The sequence below is a fragment of the Olea europaea genome, chromosome 2 (assembly GCF_002742605.1).
Source record: "Olea europaea var. sylvestris chromosome 2, O_europaea_v1, whole genome shotgun sequence".
NCBI lineage: Eukaryota > Viridiplantae > Streptophyta > Magnoliopsida > Lamiales > Oleaceae > Olea > Olea europaea.
Genome location: NC_036238.1, coordinates 28688535 through 28706795, shown reverse-complemented (window position 1 = coordinate 28706795; position 18261 = coordinate 28688535). Strand labels below are relative to the sequence as shown.

At 33.4% G+C, this 18261-nt stretch overlaps 1 protein-coding gene across 4 annotated transcripts; it reads left to right on the top strand.

Moving 5' to 3' along the window:
* The first annotated feature begins 1326 nt into the window (after nucleotides 1–1326).
* LOC111369849 (methyl-CpG-binding domain-containing protein 2-like) lies at nucleotides 1327–8457 on the top strand. Of its 4 annotated transcripts, none has more exons than XM_022991544.1 (6): nucleotides 1327–1453; nucleotides 4048–4089; nucleotides 4206–4793; nucleotides 6158–6211; nucleotides 7155–7318; nucleotides 8001–8457. In XM_022991544.1, the coding sequence occupies exons 3-6, from the start codon at nucleotides 4231–4233 to the stop codon at nucleotides 8162–8164; spliced, it is 945 nt and encodes a 314-aa protein (XP_022847312.1). In that variant the 5' UTR covers nucleotides 1327–1453; nucleotides 4048–4089; nucleotides 4206–4230; the 3' UTR covers nucleotides 8165–8457. The 4 variants fall into 4 exon arrangements, with proteins under 4 accessions (XP_022847312.1, XP_022847319.1, XP_022847337.1 ...); XM_022991551.1 differs by having other exon boundaries at nucleotides 4181–4793; XM_022991559.1 differs by lacking the exon at nucleotides 1327–1453 and adding an exon at nucleotides 1480–1498.
* Nucleotides 8458–18261: the final 9804 nt, after the last annotated feature.

Sequence of the window (18261 nt, the reverse complement as noted above, 5' to 3'; positions counted from 1 at the left end):
TACGAAAGAAGAAAGAACTAAAATCACAATTTAAGATAATGTATATAAACTTTTTAGCCCCTGTTTGACCTCCATTAATTTTCATTTCATTACATTTTATTTTTCTCTCTTCTATTTTTAATCACATAATATTTCATAAAATAATATTACACGTAAATCGAAAAATTTTCCTTCTTTTTCAATCACTCATTTTTCAAAGAACCATGCTACACGTACATAATCATTTACACAATCGTTTATACCCTACTCACATCATCAAGATGGAGACCATAGTTCGACATTATTAAATACTCGCGGGGCCACGTGTTTGTGAGAGGGGGGATACGCTTCGGTAACACCACCTTGGGTATATAACCGAACTAAAACTTTTTATCACTAGAACAATTGAACTGCTATTGTTCTGAGATCAGTCGTGCTAAATTTAACGTACCAATGAATTATTTTACCAATATATCCCCTCCCTCGTCTTTACCAATTTAACATACGTATTAATTGTTTTCATACCCTCTTCCCTGTTAAGGGAATATAATCCCACATCGGTAATATACCGAAATAATGACCAATATATAAAGAATTGGGACACTCCTCTTAACAAGGTTGACCTTATTAAGATGGACCCCAAATCTTAACATGGTATCAGAGCCCATTAAGCTCCAACGAGCGATTCGATCCGATTAAGTCTCTAAAAATGAGCACACGGATTTCAAGATTGGTCTGCTCAAATGAGCCACCATCTTGCGGGGGTATGTTAAGGGAATATAATCCCACATCGGTAAAATACCGAAATAATGACCAATATATAAAGGATTGAGACACTTCTCTTAATAAGGTTGACCTTATTAAGATGGATCCCAAATCTCAATATGGTATCAGAGCCCAGTAAGTTTCAACGAGCTATTCGATCCGATTTATACGTCTCAAAAATGAGCACACGAATTTCAAGATTGGTTTGCTTAAAAAGAGCCACCGTCTTGCGGGGACATGTTAAGGGAATAAATCCCACATCGGTTAAATACCGAAACATTGACCAATTTAAATAGATCTTGGACTACTCAACCTTATTAAGATGGACCCCAAGTCTTAACATGGTATCAGAGCCCATTAAACTCCAACGAACGATTCGATCCGATTAAGTCTCTAAAAATGAGCACACGAATTCTAAAATTGGTCTGCTCAAACGAGCCACCATTTAATGGCATGTTAAGAGAATATAATCTCATATCGGTAATATAACGAAATAATGACCAATATACAAAGAATTTGGACACCCCTCTTAATAAGATTGACCTTCTTAAGATGGACCCCAAATCTTAACATCCCCTCGTTACCAATATCCCGTCGCGACATGAACAAAATCTCAGTAACAATTTTTTTTGCCAATGTATAGAATTAATTCAGAAATCATCGGACGAATAGACGTTTTGTTGATAATCATTTCTTCAGATCTCGTTCTGTAAATTCTCTCTCTCTTTCACTGGTTTTATATATGGGTATATATGTAAGTTTTTACATGTGCACATGGTTGTATATAGAGCGAGATTTCAAGATTTCTGAAGAATTCAGCGTTTTAACTTTCTATATCAGTATCTAAGTTTACATTTCTTGATCTGTTCTCGATGTTGGGATTTTTTTTTATTTTTTTATTTTTTTAACTAAGCCTTTTTTTTTTTTTTTTAAGACATGGATTCTGTAAAACCCTTTTTTGGGTTCTCAAAATATTCGATTTCATTTTTGGTTTGACATCTTCATTTTTATTTGTGTGACGATGATAATGTGAGTTCCGTACTTGTGAAGTTGTATTTTTTCTTTACCATGACACATTAGGATGACTTTTATGGGTATGGACTTAACTTTATAGTCTATAAACGATGCGGTAATTGGATGACGTCCATAGTTTTGGAGTCAAAGTTACAATTTTGTTTCCAATTTTGGAGTCAAAGTTACAAGAATTTGGAATTAACAAATTTTGTTTGTTGTTCGGTTATTCTGGTGATATATGTATTGATGTAATCAAATATAAGTGTGGATTTGCATGTCATAGAGCAGCTTGTCAACTGAAAAATATGATGGTTATTTTAAAGTCTTTCTGATTGTCAAACATGGCCGATTTCTCTCTTATTGCACAAACACTTAATTGTTATGGAATATTGTGATGGAAGAATTTTGAGTCCACAAAATTTGAAGACCTCAACATATAGAAATTTTAAATATGTATGAACGTTGAATAAAGGTGATACTTACAAGTGGTAGCATCCTTAAAAACATCTTCAAGAACATTTCAGCATATTATTGCATTGCGTTTATTTTGTTGTTTGGAGTCACCATGTCCCCTTTTGTCCTGGGAGTTGTCAGATATAGTGTTAATTTCCTCTCTCAGGATGTTTAGGTGTCACCATGCTTGATATATCTATAGCCATGTAATATTGTTGCTGGCAAAGCATATTTGAGGAAAGAGAGATGATTATATTTGGCGTACTTGTTATCTTGCTCTCTACTATCAGATTCTAAACTCTGCTACCTATCTTTTCAACATTGTTTTCTATCAATGATATCATCTTTGAGAAGCTTTTGCAGAAGACTGACAGTGTCAAAGGGCAAATGACCATTTGTAGGAGTCTTTCATTCTTGAACAGCAGTTATCTAGTAATAATTGGATGCTCTGTGCGGCTTCTCTTTTATGCTTTACTTGAGATGCATGTAGCTAATGAAGGTTAAAATTCGGTCAAGAGGAAGAAACTTATAATATCGTTGCCGCTCGTGGTTATTTTGGCCCATTCAATTAGGAAAAGGAGGGGGGGAGGGGTCTTTCTCCTATAGATGTGCAGGAAACTGTGGAAAGAATATAAGCAATGCTGTCAATCGGGTTATGAGTGCTGAATAGAGCTTATTTGGTGTCCAATTTTGCGTTACATTGTTCTTATAGCTGGTTTTTTACACGAGCTTTCCTTTGTGTTCTGCTTGTTTAATTTTAATCTCATAACGATTAGCATTATATCACTTCAGGAATTTTTTTTTTTTTGTCCAATGGATAATGTTATTAATATTTATTCTTTAAAATCTTACTATGAATCAGATAACAAACTATATTATGGGTATCCAAGCTCCCAAGTAGTCTGCTCGTCCTCTAAATCATGATTTGAGCCTTGAAACAGTCTTTGCGTCATCCCATTTTTTAACTCTAAGAGGCTGCTACCATATCTTGCCATCATGTAGATGTTTCTCTTGATTTTATATGTAAAGAGTACTAGGCCATCACGTGCTAAAATGTTATTTGTTTGGAGGAATTAGATCAGATCTTGGGTTTGCTCCCCAATGATTACCAGTTCGAGTTCCTCAAGGCCACTGAGGTGAGCACCCAGCTATAAACTTCAGGGTTCCGTGGGATTAGTCGATGTGTGCGTAAGTTGGTTTAGACACCCACAGTCATTTAAAAAAAAAAAAAAAAAAAGCTTCAAGCACCATACATGGCTAACTATATACTAGCTGTGCACCATGGTGACAAACATGTACCACAGTAGGGTTTCAACTTAGAGACGATATGTAGTTAATAATAAGTACCAATGTATGCACTCTTCGAACTTTCCTTGTGATAGCTGTCAAATTATTCTCTATTTTATGACTACTAAATAAACTATAGGCTTTGTATCTGTCTTAACATTCATCTTCTCATCATGCAACACCATATTGCAATTACTGAGGGAAACCATTGCGTGAGTGTTATTTTATGCTTTTGTTTTCGTGCCATTTATTAAATTGCTCATCGGGTTTAATATTTGGAGCTTTATATTATATCTGTATCTTTCCATGAATTGGTTGCTAATGTTTACATGTTTTCTTTTGTATCTGAATGAGGCCTGATGTCTTTCTGTCAGAAGGTTTGAAATGAAGATCAAACTGCTTGTTTTCGTCTTGCATCATTTATGTTGTCATTTATATTTGGTTGGGATTTTCTCTTAAATGCTTGTGATTGTATTGGGTATGCGTTCTTTTAGAAAATTGCAAAATATGAGGATGAGATTGAAAAAATGTTTCTCTTTATATTGGCAGTTTTTGAAGCTTTTTCTGCGATAAAGGCTCCATTAATTGCTGGTTAGTTTCTACTAGGTTTGGCTATTCACAGTGTTTGCAAGTTCTTGAAGCTTTGTTGTGTTAAAAGCAGTGGTAGTTTCTTGTAATTAAGGTGTTGATGAATCAACTTGATACAGACTCTATTATTAAAACTTAGCATCAATGGTTGGAAAGAGAGGAAGCAAATGCTCAAAGAACATGGAAGGAGAACCAAATGTCTCGAATAGTTCAAATCTGCCAGGTGGCCTGGAGACCGTTTCTCAGGTTAAAAGAGATGTTGCCTCAACAGAAACATTAGTGAATAATAATATGGAAGAGGAAGCAAATCAATCTTCTGAAAATGCTCAAAAGCAGTTGGTGCTTTATGACCCTGCTGCCACTGGTGCTGGTGAAATGTCACCTGTTTCAGGCCACATTGATTCTCCAAATCGGGTTTTGCGATTTATAGGGGCCTTCGCTGTTCAATGCGCCAACTGTTTCAAATGGAGGCTTGTTCCCAAAAAGGAGATATATGAGGAAATAAGGGAACACATTATAGAACGGCCTTTCTTGTGTGAAACAGCTCGCGAGTGGCAACCTGAGATATCATGTAATGATCAGCCTGATATTGCACAAGATGGAAGTAGGCTTTGGGCAATTGACAAACCCAACATTGCTCGACCCCCTCCTGGATGGCAACGGATTTTAAGTATCAGAGGTGAAAAAAGCTCAAAGTTTGCAGATGTGTAAGCATCATTTTTTTTCCTTTGCTCTTTGCTCTATTAATTTGAAATTCCTTTTAAGGAAAACTATGGAGCTGAGCATGGACAACATGGAGCCAATGCATTTCAAAGATATCCAGTTTTTCATATAAAATTCAAATATATTATTCAAAGACAAACAAGTATTGTAGAAAGTTTAGACTAATTTAGTTTCATTTGTTATGAAGAATCAATCAGTTTTTATCAGATTAAATTTGAAGTAGTTATTCTTTTACTGCTTAGAATTTTATATCTTTGTTTGAGATGTTAAGCACCTGTTTGGCCCCCATTTCAACCACACATTTTATGGGACCCACAAATTTTATCAACTTTTAACCACGCATTTTATGAACTTTTTCAAAATCTAATTTTTTATCCAAACAAAACAAGGGCTAAATGCTATGAAAGAACTTCTAGAAAGTAATATAGGAGGATAAATGCACAGGATATTCTTATTATTATCCATGAGTGTATGTCCAATGTTATCAAATGATGTCCATAGAAATATTGCCGCTTTCTTGTTTTTTTACTTCTCCTTTGTTCTTTTCTTTTCTAATCATAGACCCTATTATCCCACAGATTTTACGTATCATAAAAAAATCATTAAAATGCACCCTCTTATGTACACCTGAAAAATCAAATATATGATACATTGATTTATTTCAATACTCTGTCATCTAACTGTGCAACACACAAATACATATCACAGTGCAACTATTGAGTGACACCTTTGGGTGCCTGTCTTTACTGTGTTGTTGAATGCAATTTCATAATGTACCCTTTCTGTGGGTTAATTGCTTCCATTTAGATGTTTGGGACATTTAACTGTTGAATTAATTCCATAGAGAAGGAACTCATCCCCTTGAATTTCCCACATTGTGGAGTGATTGCTTCATACAGGGATAAACAATTATAGAAGTGCTTCAGAGTTAAAATTTGGTTCTGAATAGAGAATTGAATCAATTCCATGCAGAGGAACCCATTCTTCTGATTTTCCAATACTGTGAAGTGCTTGCTTTGTTTGAGGATAAAGCACTATGAAGATACATCAATATAAAATTTAGCGCTTGATTAAAAATTTCAGTTCTTGCATGCCTGTTGAGTCAGTTCATAGAAGAGGAACTTATCCTTCTGATTTTCCTTCATAAGAGCGAGAAAATATTTTCAATAGGAGCCATGCAGGTGTTGCATGGGAGATCTATTTATTCATATCAGACTAAAAGCATATGACATGTAACGAATGTGCAATCATATTAGTATCGATTTAAAAAAATTAATGTATTATTTATATTATGGTAAAGAAACAGTTATAAACCTATTCTAATTGTGTTTTGTTTTAATATCCACAGGTATTATCTTGCACCATCAGGCAAGAGACTTCGATCTATTGTGGAAGTTCAAAGGTAAAATTCTCACTTAATCAACACAGAAATGCCTGGAGTTTTATTTTTCTCCCCTCAATCTGCACTTGCCATCTGTCCCACTTCATTGCATCCAGTCCTCACCATTTGCCCCCTCCCACCAACCTACTCCAGATACCTCCACAACCAATGACACACCATTACCGACCTCACCCACCACCCTCTGTGTCCACAGTCACGATTTGACTTCCCCAGTGTCGACCACTCAACTCCAACCGCCACAAACGTTGCCCTCCTTTCACAGGCGGCCAGGTGACACACATACAATCAAAGAATCTCAAATATAAAACACAAACGAAGGAAAAAGAAAATCTAAACTGTATATGTGAGTTTTTACATTTTATTATTTTGTTTGGAGAGTTGGGGGTGTTAAAAACATGTGATGGTGATTCTGTTTCTTTTTCATTCAAGGGATGGAGGAATGAGTTGAAAGGTTAACTGTAGAAAGGGATTTTGTCATCTGCGATTCCACCATTTACCTTCAAAGACAAAGAAAAATAATCGTACTAAAAATTCCTCAGATAATATATCCTCAATTCCAACCAAAGATTTGTTATTCCTGTCTCGTCCATCGGCGATGATGTGGTACTGTTGTACTAAAACAGTTTTCTTCTTTGTTTCTTTTGTATCTGTTATATTTATTTTTCCTCTTTATAAACCATGGGGTATAGACCAAATGAAGCCTGTTCTGGCTAACATTGAACTTAGTAAAATAAAATGGTTCAATAATTGAAATATGAGATTATTCAGGAATACTTGTTGAATGCCGATTTCTAGAAGTAGATCCGTAATCTTCAAAGTGTTCTATTGTTCATTTTCAGTGCATATGCTTGTGAAAAATGTTGGAGGTTGTATATTTAAGAGATCTGGGTCATTACTTTCCTTGCATTTGTTTTGCGGTTTTAGATGCTTTTTGTCTTTGAAGGTACCTGAATGATCGTCCAGAATACAAAGAAGTTAGCTTGTCACAGTTTTCATTTCAAATTCCAAGACCTTTGCGACAAAACTATGTGAGCAAGCGTCCTCGTGCTGCACCTTCTTATGATGCTAATGATGATGGGATGCCAGAATGTCTCGAACCATCAAAAGGTTGGTCCGCTATTTTACATCATAATCTGTATTTCATGCTTAAAGATTCTATAAAGTAGTCTTTTACATTTATATATTTTGTGGTATTTATCAAATGAGTCTTATTTGCTTTGAACATTTCTATTTTATTTATGTACAGTTGGCTTTAGAATTTTTTTATTTTATTTATGTACAGTTGGCTTAAGAGTTTTTTATGTCTTGGGAAATGAATATCTGACTTATTTCCAGTTATTAGAAACTTGTCCATCTGATGAACTAAGGAAAACTGTTAAGAGACATTTAAAGTCTGCACAAAAATCATTTGCTGTGCAAGTGTTAATGAAATACTCTTATATAACTAGCGATGATTGGATTCTGTCCAACATTGATATTGTTCCAACTGTCGCAAACATATTCATTGATTGATCGCCTTGTGTGCCTGTCTATAAATACTTCTTTGTGCCTATCTAAAGCAATACCTCCTTTGTTTGTATGAACATTTTTCGCGAATAGGCAAAATGGTTGTTATAATCCGAGCAATAATTATTGAGTTTTTTTAGCTTGAACTTCAAGATTTTTATCGAACATCGTCTATTAAAGTTTAGCCCACATATGTACTCAGTTGCTTGCTTTAGTTATGAATGGTGTTTTATGTATGACGAACCAATCTAGTACATAAAATTGCATTTTATGTTTCTTGCAGTCAATCCCCTTGCACGTGTTGCTGATGTGGACACGGACTTGCAGCTTAGCAGTACGGGCTTTTCTGCTCATTATTTTGAGACTCCTGATTTGAAGCCCGAAAATCAGTCAGCAAAGAAAAAGCGGACACCATGTAAGAGGAAGCGCCATGGTGAGTTAACCTAACCAAATCAAGATCAAACTGAAAGAGCCTCGTGCACCTTTATCTGGTTCTTAGAATCTGGAATCACCTTATAGGCTTGTGTAACCTTGGTTAACAGTAACTTGCTAAATGTTCTAGGTTGAGTAGTTGCTAGTTTTAAGTAGTATGTGTCGAGTCAATGTTGTGGACTATATGTTTGTCCTGTCTATCCTGGTAAGAAGAGACTTGCGGTTCAAATTTGGGTGATTCACTATGCTAACTAAGAGCAGTACATTTGATATGCTAACGAGTAATGATATTTTAAGGTGTTATGTTAGGTCAACACTTTTATATCGCCTAATATCTCTGTACTCTAATAGTTCATTAAACTATTTTGTCCATCATATAAATTCCTAATCTTTCAACCTTTTCGGACCGGGGGGGGCAAGTTTGATTTGGTAATGTATCATGGATATAGAAAAAGGGATAAAGATTCTTGGACTTATTTTTTTATACATAAGGGTATTAACCCTCTCACATGGCGTGGGGTCCACTCGAATATTTTATTTAAGCGAGCCCCGTTCATGTGAGAGGATGGACATCCATGTGTACCAAAAATTATGTACCCCTAGCATTTCCCATAAATATTCTATGAAGTCCGTCCACTGTGCATAAATGAGCACAATGGGTCGATGAGAACATGTGAGTTTGTTATGTAACAAAATAACCCTAACTGGCCATCTAAGGCAAATAGAAGCATTTCTTTTCTAAGGATAATAAGTATCATCCGCTCCAATGTTTAAGTGATGTGAAACTTCATTTGCACTCTCTTAACAATCTCCCTTTAAACGAAGTACCGTGTTATCTTGCTCCCTCCAAATAACTCTGTCCGTCCCTGTCTTCCTCAAACTAGGAAGGATTACATGCTCTAACAAGGCATTTACATTGTGTCAGGGGTCGAGCCAACCATGAAATTTTTTTGCTCATAGCGATTCAATTTACGGCCCATGCCTCCGTTGGGCCGCAACTGAGAATTCATTTTAAATGTGGCTAAACACCTTTTCGGTATGTATGCATTATTGGTTGGGATGGTGGGATCCCACGAAGCTTTGGTTGGCAGTGTTTTGCATTGAATGGAATTTGGCTTATTCCTAAAATAAAATGGCAGTGTCATTCCAGAGATGAATTCCTCTCCTCTTTCTTCTTTCAGTCATGTCACAGATAAGAGTGAAAGTCCCACCTCTTTATAGGGTAGGGTTTTTGTTGGCATTCCCCACTTCGGTTTTATTGCATAAATTCAAAGCCATTTTGGCACTAGACAATAAGTCTTTTCAACTACACAATCAACGTACCATTTGATGCTTTTTCGAGCAAAAATGCAATAACTTGCTTATATTTGTTGCACGTGATTGTTACGAAGTAGAGGATATTCTCTAATTGCAACAACACGAATAAGAAAAAATACTCACCGGTAAGTGATGAGTGCATTTAAATTGAAGTCTCTCGATCAATTAACGTATCAACTACGAAATTAAATTCATATTATCGATTCGTTTAGAGGCCAAAGCTTTAGATAGATGGGAATTATGGAATGAATTGACTTGTTCATTCATTTGTTCTTACGTCTATCTAATATGTGATGCATATCATAACACTCTTTCTCATTTTCATGGCTCAGTTAATAACTTGAAGCACAAGGGGAAATAATTTGATGTAATCTTTCTTGTCTTCCTTTTCCATTTTCTGAATTATGGCTAAAATGACAAGCAAAAGGAATGTGCTTTTCAGAAATTAAATATAAATTCTTTTTTCTGCTTTTGGGATAGACCATAAGAAAAGGAGATCTCTAAAGGGGCCATACTAAGATTTTTTTGTCGGCCAGACAATGTAGGAATAATGTCATAGATAAACATATTTGTTACAGAAAAAAATTAAACAGAGCGTTGACATGCTTAGTGAAAGTTTCTTTATTCAAGATCGAGTTTGAGAAACTTTGCTTTTCATCAAGACTTTGCCATTAACTCATGGAAAAGTACCAAGATGCCATGCTTATAACTTTTTCTCAAAATAAATCTATCTTTTTGAAATAGTGAGGTCCCAACTAAAAAAAGAAATATAGAAAATCATGTTAGAACCTCTAACTTGGCGGTCGCTTTAAAAGTCATAACCTCTAATTTCAAAAACTATAAATTCAATCAATTCCAAATTCGATCAATAGAGATGATCGAGGCCTTTGTTGAAGTCTAAGCAAAATTTGTTAAAGAGTTTATCTCGTTCAATTCTTTCGAATTCATTGGATCCTTACTTTCAGCATAGGCCTCCAAACCAAATATGAAACGAAATAATGCTCAGTTGGTACCATTGATTTATCCGTACCATAATAGACAAGGTCTTCTGAGCTCTCTTTTTCTATGAAGAAGGGTGGCTAATACAGATACAATTATCTCATGGAGAGTTAGCTGCACCCACGAATGATATAAATACTACCGTTGGACATTAAAGATGAGAGTTGTGATTCTTTTCTTTTTTGCAATCGCATCACGACACTGTACACGAGAAAATTTGATAAATGATTAGGCAAAGGTGCAATTTAGTGAGCAGACACGATGGAGATGAAGAAGATATGTAAATGGTTGGCCTCTACTCTTCTTAGTAGACTACAAAAGAGGGACAAAAAATCCCCCACGATGTTCAATTCCCCTATTAAATTGAAGGGTGGATTTGAACGTGGCTGCATACAAGGAAACATCCAAGCATAGTGTTCCCTTGTAGGAGAACTGAATATTTTAGGACTTTTGGTCCTTAAAATTCCATGTTTCGTGGTCCTAAAAGGCATAGTCCTAATAAAGAGTTTTCAAATTACAAATGGAAATAAAGGTTTTAGTAGTGCATTGATACTTGGAATTCTTTAAAAGGTGAATGGTCAATTGACTGAATTTCGTATGTTAAGGGCACTAGTATATAATTCTGACATCTTTTAAAGAGTAAATCAGACTTTATTTTTGAAGGAATAGGTTGATTTTAATATCAAGTTTGTATATCGATTCATACATTATAAAATTAAAATCGGAATCCAATCAATGAGATCGATCATATTATTCATTTTAATTGCAAATGAAATGAAAAGAAAGGAGGAGGAGAATTGGCCGCTTGTGGTTGATAGCAAGAGTGTTAGGGTCTTGCAGAAAATGGTTATACCACAAATTGGCATTTCTTGCAATGATTAGATCAAATTTGGAAAATAAGAGGTTCAACTTTACGAAGATGTCAAGTATACCCACAAGACGTTCTATTTTCTCAAATATAACTTGTCGAGTGTACCCATATAATTTTTTTTTCTTTCCGATCTATTTTTATCAAATATTGATATGACTAAATATAAATAATCATGGCCCTTGTCCCATGTAATTGTGTCTATGGCCAAGTGAAAATGTCCAAACTCTTTTTAGAGAAGATGCCAAATAAATTGCACAAACCAACAAAATATTTATATTATGAGCAATGCTATAAGTACAGCAAATTTGATAGCATGATTGATAGCTCTCTCACATACAAGGAATGGAGCCCACGATTAATTCTAATTGTTGACCACACGTTTGTGACAGGACTATAAATTTGTGCTGTACACACATCATTTCCTTTACATTATCGTATTTATATTCCAAATTGACTTTTTCAATTTTTGCAGCTTGCATATACTACATGCTCAGACATTATCATTACTTCATGTCACCAAGATACAAAATTTACCTATTTACCATTGAAGTCAAATTCTATGCATTAATCGATGTAAAGTACCATGACAATTGATTAGAATGCTTTTGAAACTTTCTTTTTTTACCCAATTTGGATAATTCACAACAAGTTAAATTAGTGGTGTCCGCATATATATCATGTGAAAGTCAACACATGCGATTAGAGGTGGCAAACAGTGGAACCGCTTGCTGACTCATGGACTCAGCTCATCTCAATCCATGGGCCGAGTTGAGCTTATTTTTTTCACGAGCTAAGCAGACTCGATTCATGAGGCCCACGAGTCTGCTCTTGGCTGGCTCGAGCTCATCTCATGTCTACATGAGCCAAAGGATCGAGCCTTGTTTTTGAACACAAGCTTAGCCAACCCAGGTGTCCAATTGCCCTTTATTTTGATTCATATGCAAGGTAAATTTGCACGTCTAGTTTATAGATATAACATTCACGCATACAACATATATAAACATAAATTTATTGTAAATTCAAAAAAGATAGAGGAACACTAAAAGGTATATGGTAAACTCCTTGGGGTCAATTTATTATCATTGGAAGGAAATTTCATGTGAAGAAATATCAAATGTAAAATGTAGTATTAGATCAAAATATAGGAATGTGCAAAATATAAAATCAAGAAAATTATCTAAATAAGGAAAAAAATAAGTGTTGTCAATACAAAATATTGCCATGGTGCTTTAAACCTTTGTATATTCAAGTGTCCAATCAAGTACTAATGCAATTGACACTAAGTATTAAATTCTATAAAAATCATGTAATTAAATAGCTGATTAATGCCATTAAGATCATAACACTGCCTAATAAAGTAGGTTTTACTGCATGGATCAATTTGTAAGCTCCCTAAGGGACCAAATTAATCCAACTGCTACATTGTTATGCAACATGTTGGCAACATAGGAATATTTAATTAAGGAATTGTCTCGTAACTTCTTTATTTTCAAAATTACAACAAATTAAGCACATGAATAGATTCCTCACTTGTCAAAGGAATATGATTCCATATGTTAATTAATTCATTAATTTTTTTCTCATAGTTAGGGACAAAGTTTATGAATCTATATAAAGCTTTTGATATTTCTCCCAATACAGTTAATTTTATAGCAAGTCTTTATAACTTGTTTAATGGTGTTTAAAAGTAAAGTTAAATTTAATATTTTCTTAAAAAATAACTTTAAAGAGCAATCAAACATGTTGTAATACATTAGTTTAATTCAACATATATACCAAAAAATATAGGGAATCAATTTGCAAATTTAATAAAATATAGAGAATCTTTGTGCTATTTACTCTAATTTTTAAAGCAAATATCGGATGGACAAGAAACCAATAGTTTGTGGGTTTGTCTAGTTTGGTTCCATCGATGCAGATGAAACCCCAATGGTTCTACGTGGACATAGAAATCTTATCAATACTCGATTCAATCTAATTTTTATTAAATCAAATTTAACTATATCGATCCTCTCATATATGTGATTCTTGTATTTTCCAGTAGTGACCCTCAATCCCAACACGTTTTTCTATATTATGCGTGTGTAGAAGAATACGATTGCGAAGGTCCTAACCTTACCAAGATTACAAGGGATCAGTCAATTGTTTGATTTATGCATTTTAGTTTGTTGAAAAATAGATATATATTTTATTGCAATCGACTGCGAAGCACATGGTGACGAATATAGAATCAAATGAAACAATGAGTGGTGAATTTAAAATGAAAACAATAATTATGCAATGCATATTCATCTTCAGATTTTAGGGTTTATGATGCAGTATCTTTATGAATATTTTATTTTTGCTTGATTCTAGATAGCGTTACCTAAACCACCTTTTTTTCTATGAAATGTTTATTTTCCAATTAATTATATAATTGTAGAAAATTTTCAATTCAGAGTTAGCATGTGCCTGTGGAGTGGTGCTCTGATTGTTGGTAGGCCATGCATCCTATTTTTCCTAAGAAAAAAGCATCAGAGTAGTACTTGAATGATATTTTATTGAATACAAAAGATTGCATTAAAAATTTTGATGTCGAATCCGTCGAACAAGAAGAAAAACACGTTTTGATTAGTTCAACAAATATTTAAAGTGAATAAACTTACTTAACTTTAATACGTTTTTTTGACTATATGTATAAGTACTTGATTGTAATCAAATTATTGAGTTGTCATATCTTGTTGATAAAAAAAAGTATACTCGAACATTAATAGTCATGCGTGTTTATAAGTAGATAACTTTACATATGCATACATAGAGTGCATCTATTGATAGATTTAAAAAAAAAAAACTAATTTTTCAAATCACCCACAGATGAACGACACGCAGGTAGCTGTCATGCTGCCTATACAGATTCCCTGTCTAGGTAGCATTTCTCTTGTATATAGGTATGTATGTACGTATATACTATGAAAATGTGTGTGTATGAGATGGCATTGGACCTTGGTTGGCGCAGCGGCAACAACTAGATATATTTGTAATAGTGTAAAACCAGCTAAATTTAGTTTGCAAAAGATCCTATCATTTTTGGTAGGTCCCATAACATGGATCAAGGCATCTGTCTATTGGAAATTGAAGAATCAATATTTATTTTCAGCTACCAATAATCCGCCACCCACTATATAATTATTCATAATTATTTGTCACCCTATTACTATAGTATTATGTATGTATTGTAGATTGCATCCCCTTATAGAAGGACTAATGTTTTAAACCGAGTATGCCGTTTTTCGTCTGCACCATCCTAGAGAGTGAGATTGATGAATTTAGTCACTCATATTTTGCATCTTGTTGCATTTAAATCTAGCTTGTAGACAGTATTATGAGAAGTAATAAAGTGAATGTGAATCCAAGTATTATTCTTACGATAACTAAGTATTCAATTAGTTTTTCAATTAACTGGCTTTAATCGAATAATAAAATTGATGGATAATTTATAATTTATAACTAATCTAATTATCAGACTTACTAACTAATTGCGAATCGTGTATGAAACTCAATTAATGGCAAGTATTAGGATCTTGAATCTCCCTACATTCTTCTATTTTAATAATATTCATGATTTGTTGACATTTTTTAGACTTTAACATCGATGTTCCTATTTTATTCAATAATTCTCCCGATTAAAATTAAATATATCCTCACATATTATCCTACTATATCTCTACGAAATATGTGAAAATATAAAATTGCATTAAATACAAGAACATTCATAAGATCATGTAAAATATAATGGTATATCTCTATCCCCAATCAAATTTTACAAAGATTATTACTACGTCATAGTTCATATTCTTTTTTCTCAATTGTCAATATAGATCACAAATTCTAGTCAATTATTACCCAGTAATTGAAAATCATTAAGATTCTAACTATAATTCAAATCAAATAATCATATAATGTGAAAATTTGGAATTTAATAGCAAGACTATAAAGTATAAGATTTATCGTCATCCTAACATCTGTAAAATTAGCTAAGTATCATATGATTTAAAAAAACACATTCTTGATTGATACAACATTATCCAGAACTGAAGTGTGGAAGGAAGATGAAAAACAATCTTGAATTCTTGAATTATCTTCTTGAACCTCCTTATTCTTTTTAAAAAATCAAAGCAAATATGTATGAAATTTGTGTAAGAATATGTGATTGTATTAAAGGCTTCTCTAAGATTTGTAAGAAATTTGCATTATGTATACAATGGCTTCTCCCAGGCCTCCCCCCTTGCATGATAGACGAAAGGTTGTATTTAGTCAAAACTCTTTCGTAATTGCTTTTCAAATATTGAGGTTGACTCAAAATTGGAAACAAGATATTTCCTGTCAAAATGCACCATGCAACTGCAGAATACGATGGGCAAAGCATTCAACAAGCTTATGTAAAGTTTAGCATCCTTTTCTTCATGATAGTAGCATACAAGTCAGAATTTTCCTACAACTACCATGTTTACACTAAATGACGTAGATATTCACTCAATTAACCATAATTAATCAAGTTTTAAAATCTAGACAAGTGGCAAAATACACGTGCCTGGTGCTTTCAAACTTAAACTCTTGTTCATACGATCAAAATTATCTATTTAACACATGATCAAATAAAATTAATATGTTAGGTAGCTAGTCGTATTCACCTCAAGTATCGAAATTGTTTGACAATTCATAAAATGACTAAGTCATGCTACCAAGACAAATATTTTACATAACTAGTGCTCAATCAATATGTGCGTATAGTCAATTCAATCGCTACTAACCTTTAGATTGATTATTTTTTCGACTCTCAATAGTCAATTATTTTATTTCCCTCCAACTTATTCTTCCATCTCTCGGATAGAGTATTTATTCTAAAGTTAATTTCACAATGCTCATTCAATTCCATCTCAAGTTTGTTTGGTTGGTTTAACTAATTAAAGCAACTATTTTGATATGAGATGGTTTTCCCTGGATTTGAGTGTCCCAACCTCCAAGTTTCAACTAATTAGCTAATAACCTAATTAAAAATTTATCTCCCCAATTAGGTATCTAAGACTTATCTACACAGAAACCATGCATATAATTGTTTTGTCATTGGCTCAACACTCTTTGGTGTATTTTTCTTTTCTTTACTTTCTTAACGTGTCTCTTTTACTATTTTTGGGATCTTTTCTTTGATTTTTGAGCAAATAGTCAATGCATTATTGTTCTAAAAATCAACTAATAAATTTTTCTTTTTCATTCACCCCGTATTTTCGAGTGAATTGACTAATTTTGAAACTCTTTTATCAAATTTATAAAACTTTGGAATTTATTATCTATTTCTAGATTGAATTCCAATTTAGAGCATATTTGGTAGAGATTTTAATTCAATTAAAATCAATTTTTTTATCTTTATTTCACTATTCCAGTCGTTATTTTTGAATTCTTCTCTCATAGGTAGGACCCACTTTATCTCTAACGATCAAAAAACCAATTAACAAAATCCCTACCAAACAAGCACTTATTCTCAGATCTATCTAACTCAATTCTTGTACCATTGATAAAAACATGACCCTAAATCTAACCATATGATGTTCATAAAAAAACATGGGACAAGATGTCTACAACTTGCAGCTAAACCATTAATGACAAATAAATCCGTATAAGACGAACTAAAGAGATTGTGATTCTTTGTCAAATCCAAAAGACAAAATGTTATAATTCATTTTAACCAAAAGCAGAATAAAAGGAGGGGTTAAAGGCGCAAAGGCAGCACCAATCCCTATACGCATGCATGCAAAGAAGCGTGCTTCATAACAACAACAATATAAAACACGGTTTCACAATAAAACAAGCGATCGTGCGAGATTGAGCTGTCCAATGTTGACCTTTATTTTCTTTCAGTACTGTTTTAGAATATTAAATTAAATTAAATTAAATTTGTTAAAATCTTTGTGTAAAAGACATATTTTTGTGTAATGGCGGTTAAATAAAAAAATAAAAGATAATGCCGCCACCTTCAAAACACCCGGGTTTTCGGCTGCGAATTAGCCACGGCTCACCAAATTTATCTAAAAGGGTGTTTGATACCCATTGGGAAAATAAATTTTAGAATAGTAAATTGATGGGGAATGGGTGAATAAAAAATAAAAAAAAATTTTGATTTACGTGTAATATTATTTTAATGGAGAATGTGTGGTTCAAAAAAAAGAGAAAAATACATTTTCATAAAATGATAATCAAACAGGGCCTAAAGAATTAGCATCTTTAAAATAATCTTTATTTAAGAGTGTTTTAGGTATTATAGACAGTGTTCTAAAAAGTTCGTTTAGGCGCCATCACCTAGGTTGGAAGCTCGGGCAAAAGTCAAAATGCCTAGCTTTGCATTTTGACGCTTTTTTTTTTCCCTAATTCCTAAACTGTTGAATTCTTTCCTTCATCACTTTCGTCTTCCATAGATGTGCTTTATTATTTTTTTATATTTTTTAAAAAGTCTTTTATTTGACTTTAACTTTTTATTTGAAAAAAAAAAAAAAAACTTGATTTGACCCATTAAACGATTGACTTGTTCAATCGAAGTTTAGCTTGGCTAGTCCCATAAGCTCACCCATTGGCTTGTCCCTTGATGGGGTGAGCCAAGCCAACTCGTACGAGTCAATTAGGAATTTGCACAAGATTTCCTACTCGTTTCATTGTGGGCACTAGTGGGACAAGCTGTTCGTCCAATTTAACACCCCTAAATATAATCACAATTTTGTAACATGACATCCTAAAATGGTTATCAAGTAAGTTGTATTATGTTAAAAGGTAATTGTACTTTAATTTAATTTGAAATGGATAATTCCATCTAATTTTTTTTCATTTGAACTAACAAGAATCAACTATGTGATAGTAAAAATTTGATATTCATCATTCATTTCACTAAAATCATAAT

What these genes read in the sequence shown, in the direction of transcription:
- LOC111369849 (XM_022991569.1), top strand. Translation starts at nt 4,231, where the DNA reads ATGGTTGGAAAGAGAGGAAGCAAATGCTCAAAGAACATGGAAGGAGAA. An exon ending in AGCTCAAAGTTTGCAGATGT is followed by an intron (nt 4,794 to 6,157) that starts GTAAGCATCATT and finishes TAATATCCACAG; the next exon opens with GTATTATCTTGCACCATCAG. An exon ending in TCTATTGTGGAAGTTCAAAG is followed by an intron (nt 6,212 to 7,154) that starts GTAAAATTCTCA and finishes TTGTCTTTGAAG; the next exon opens with GTACCTGAATGATCGTCCAG.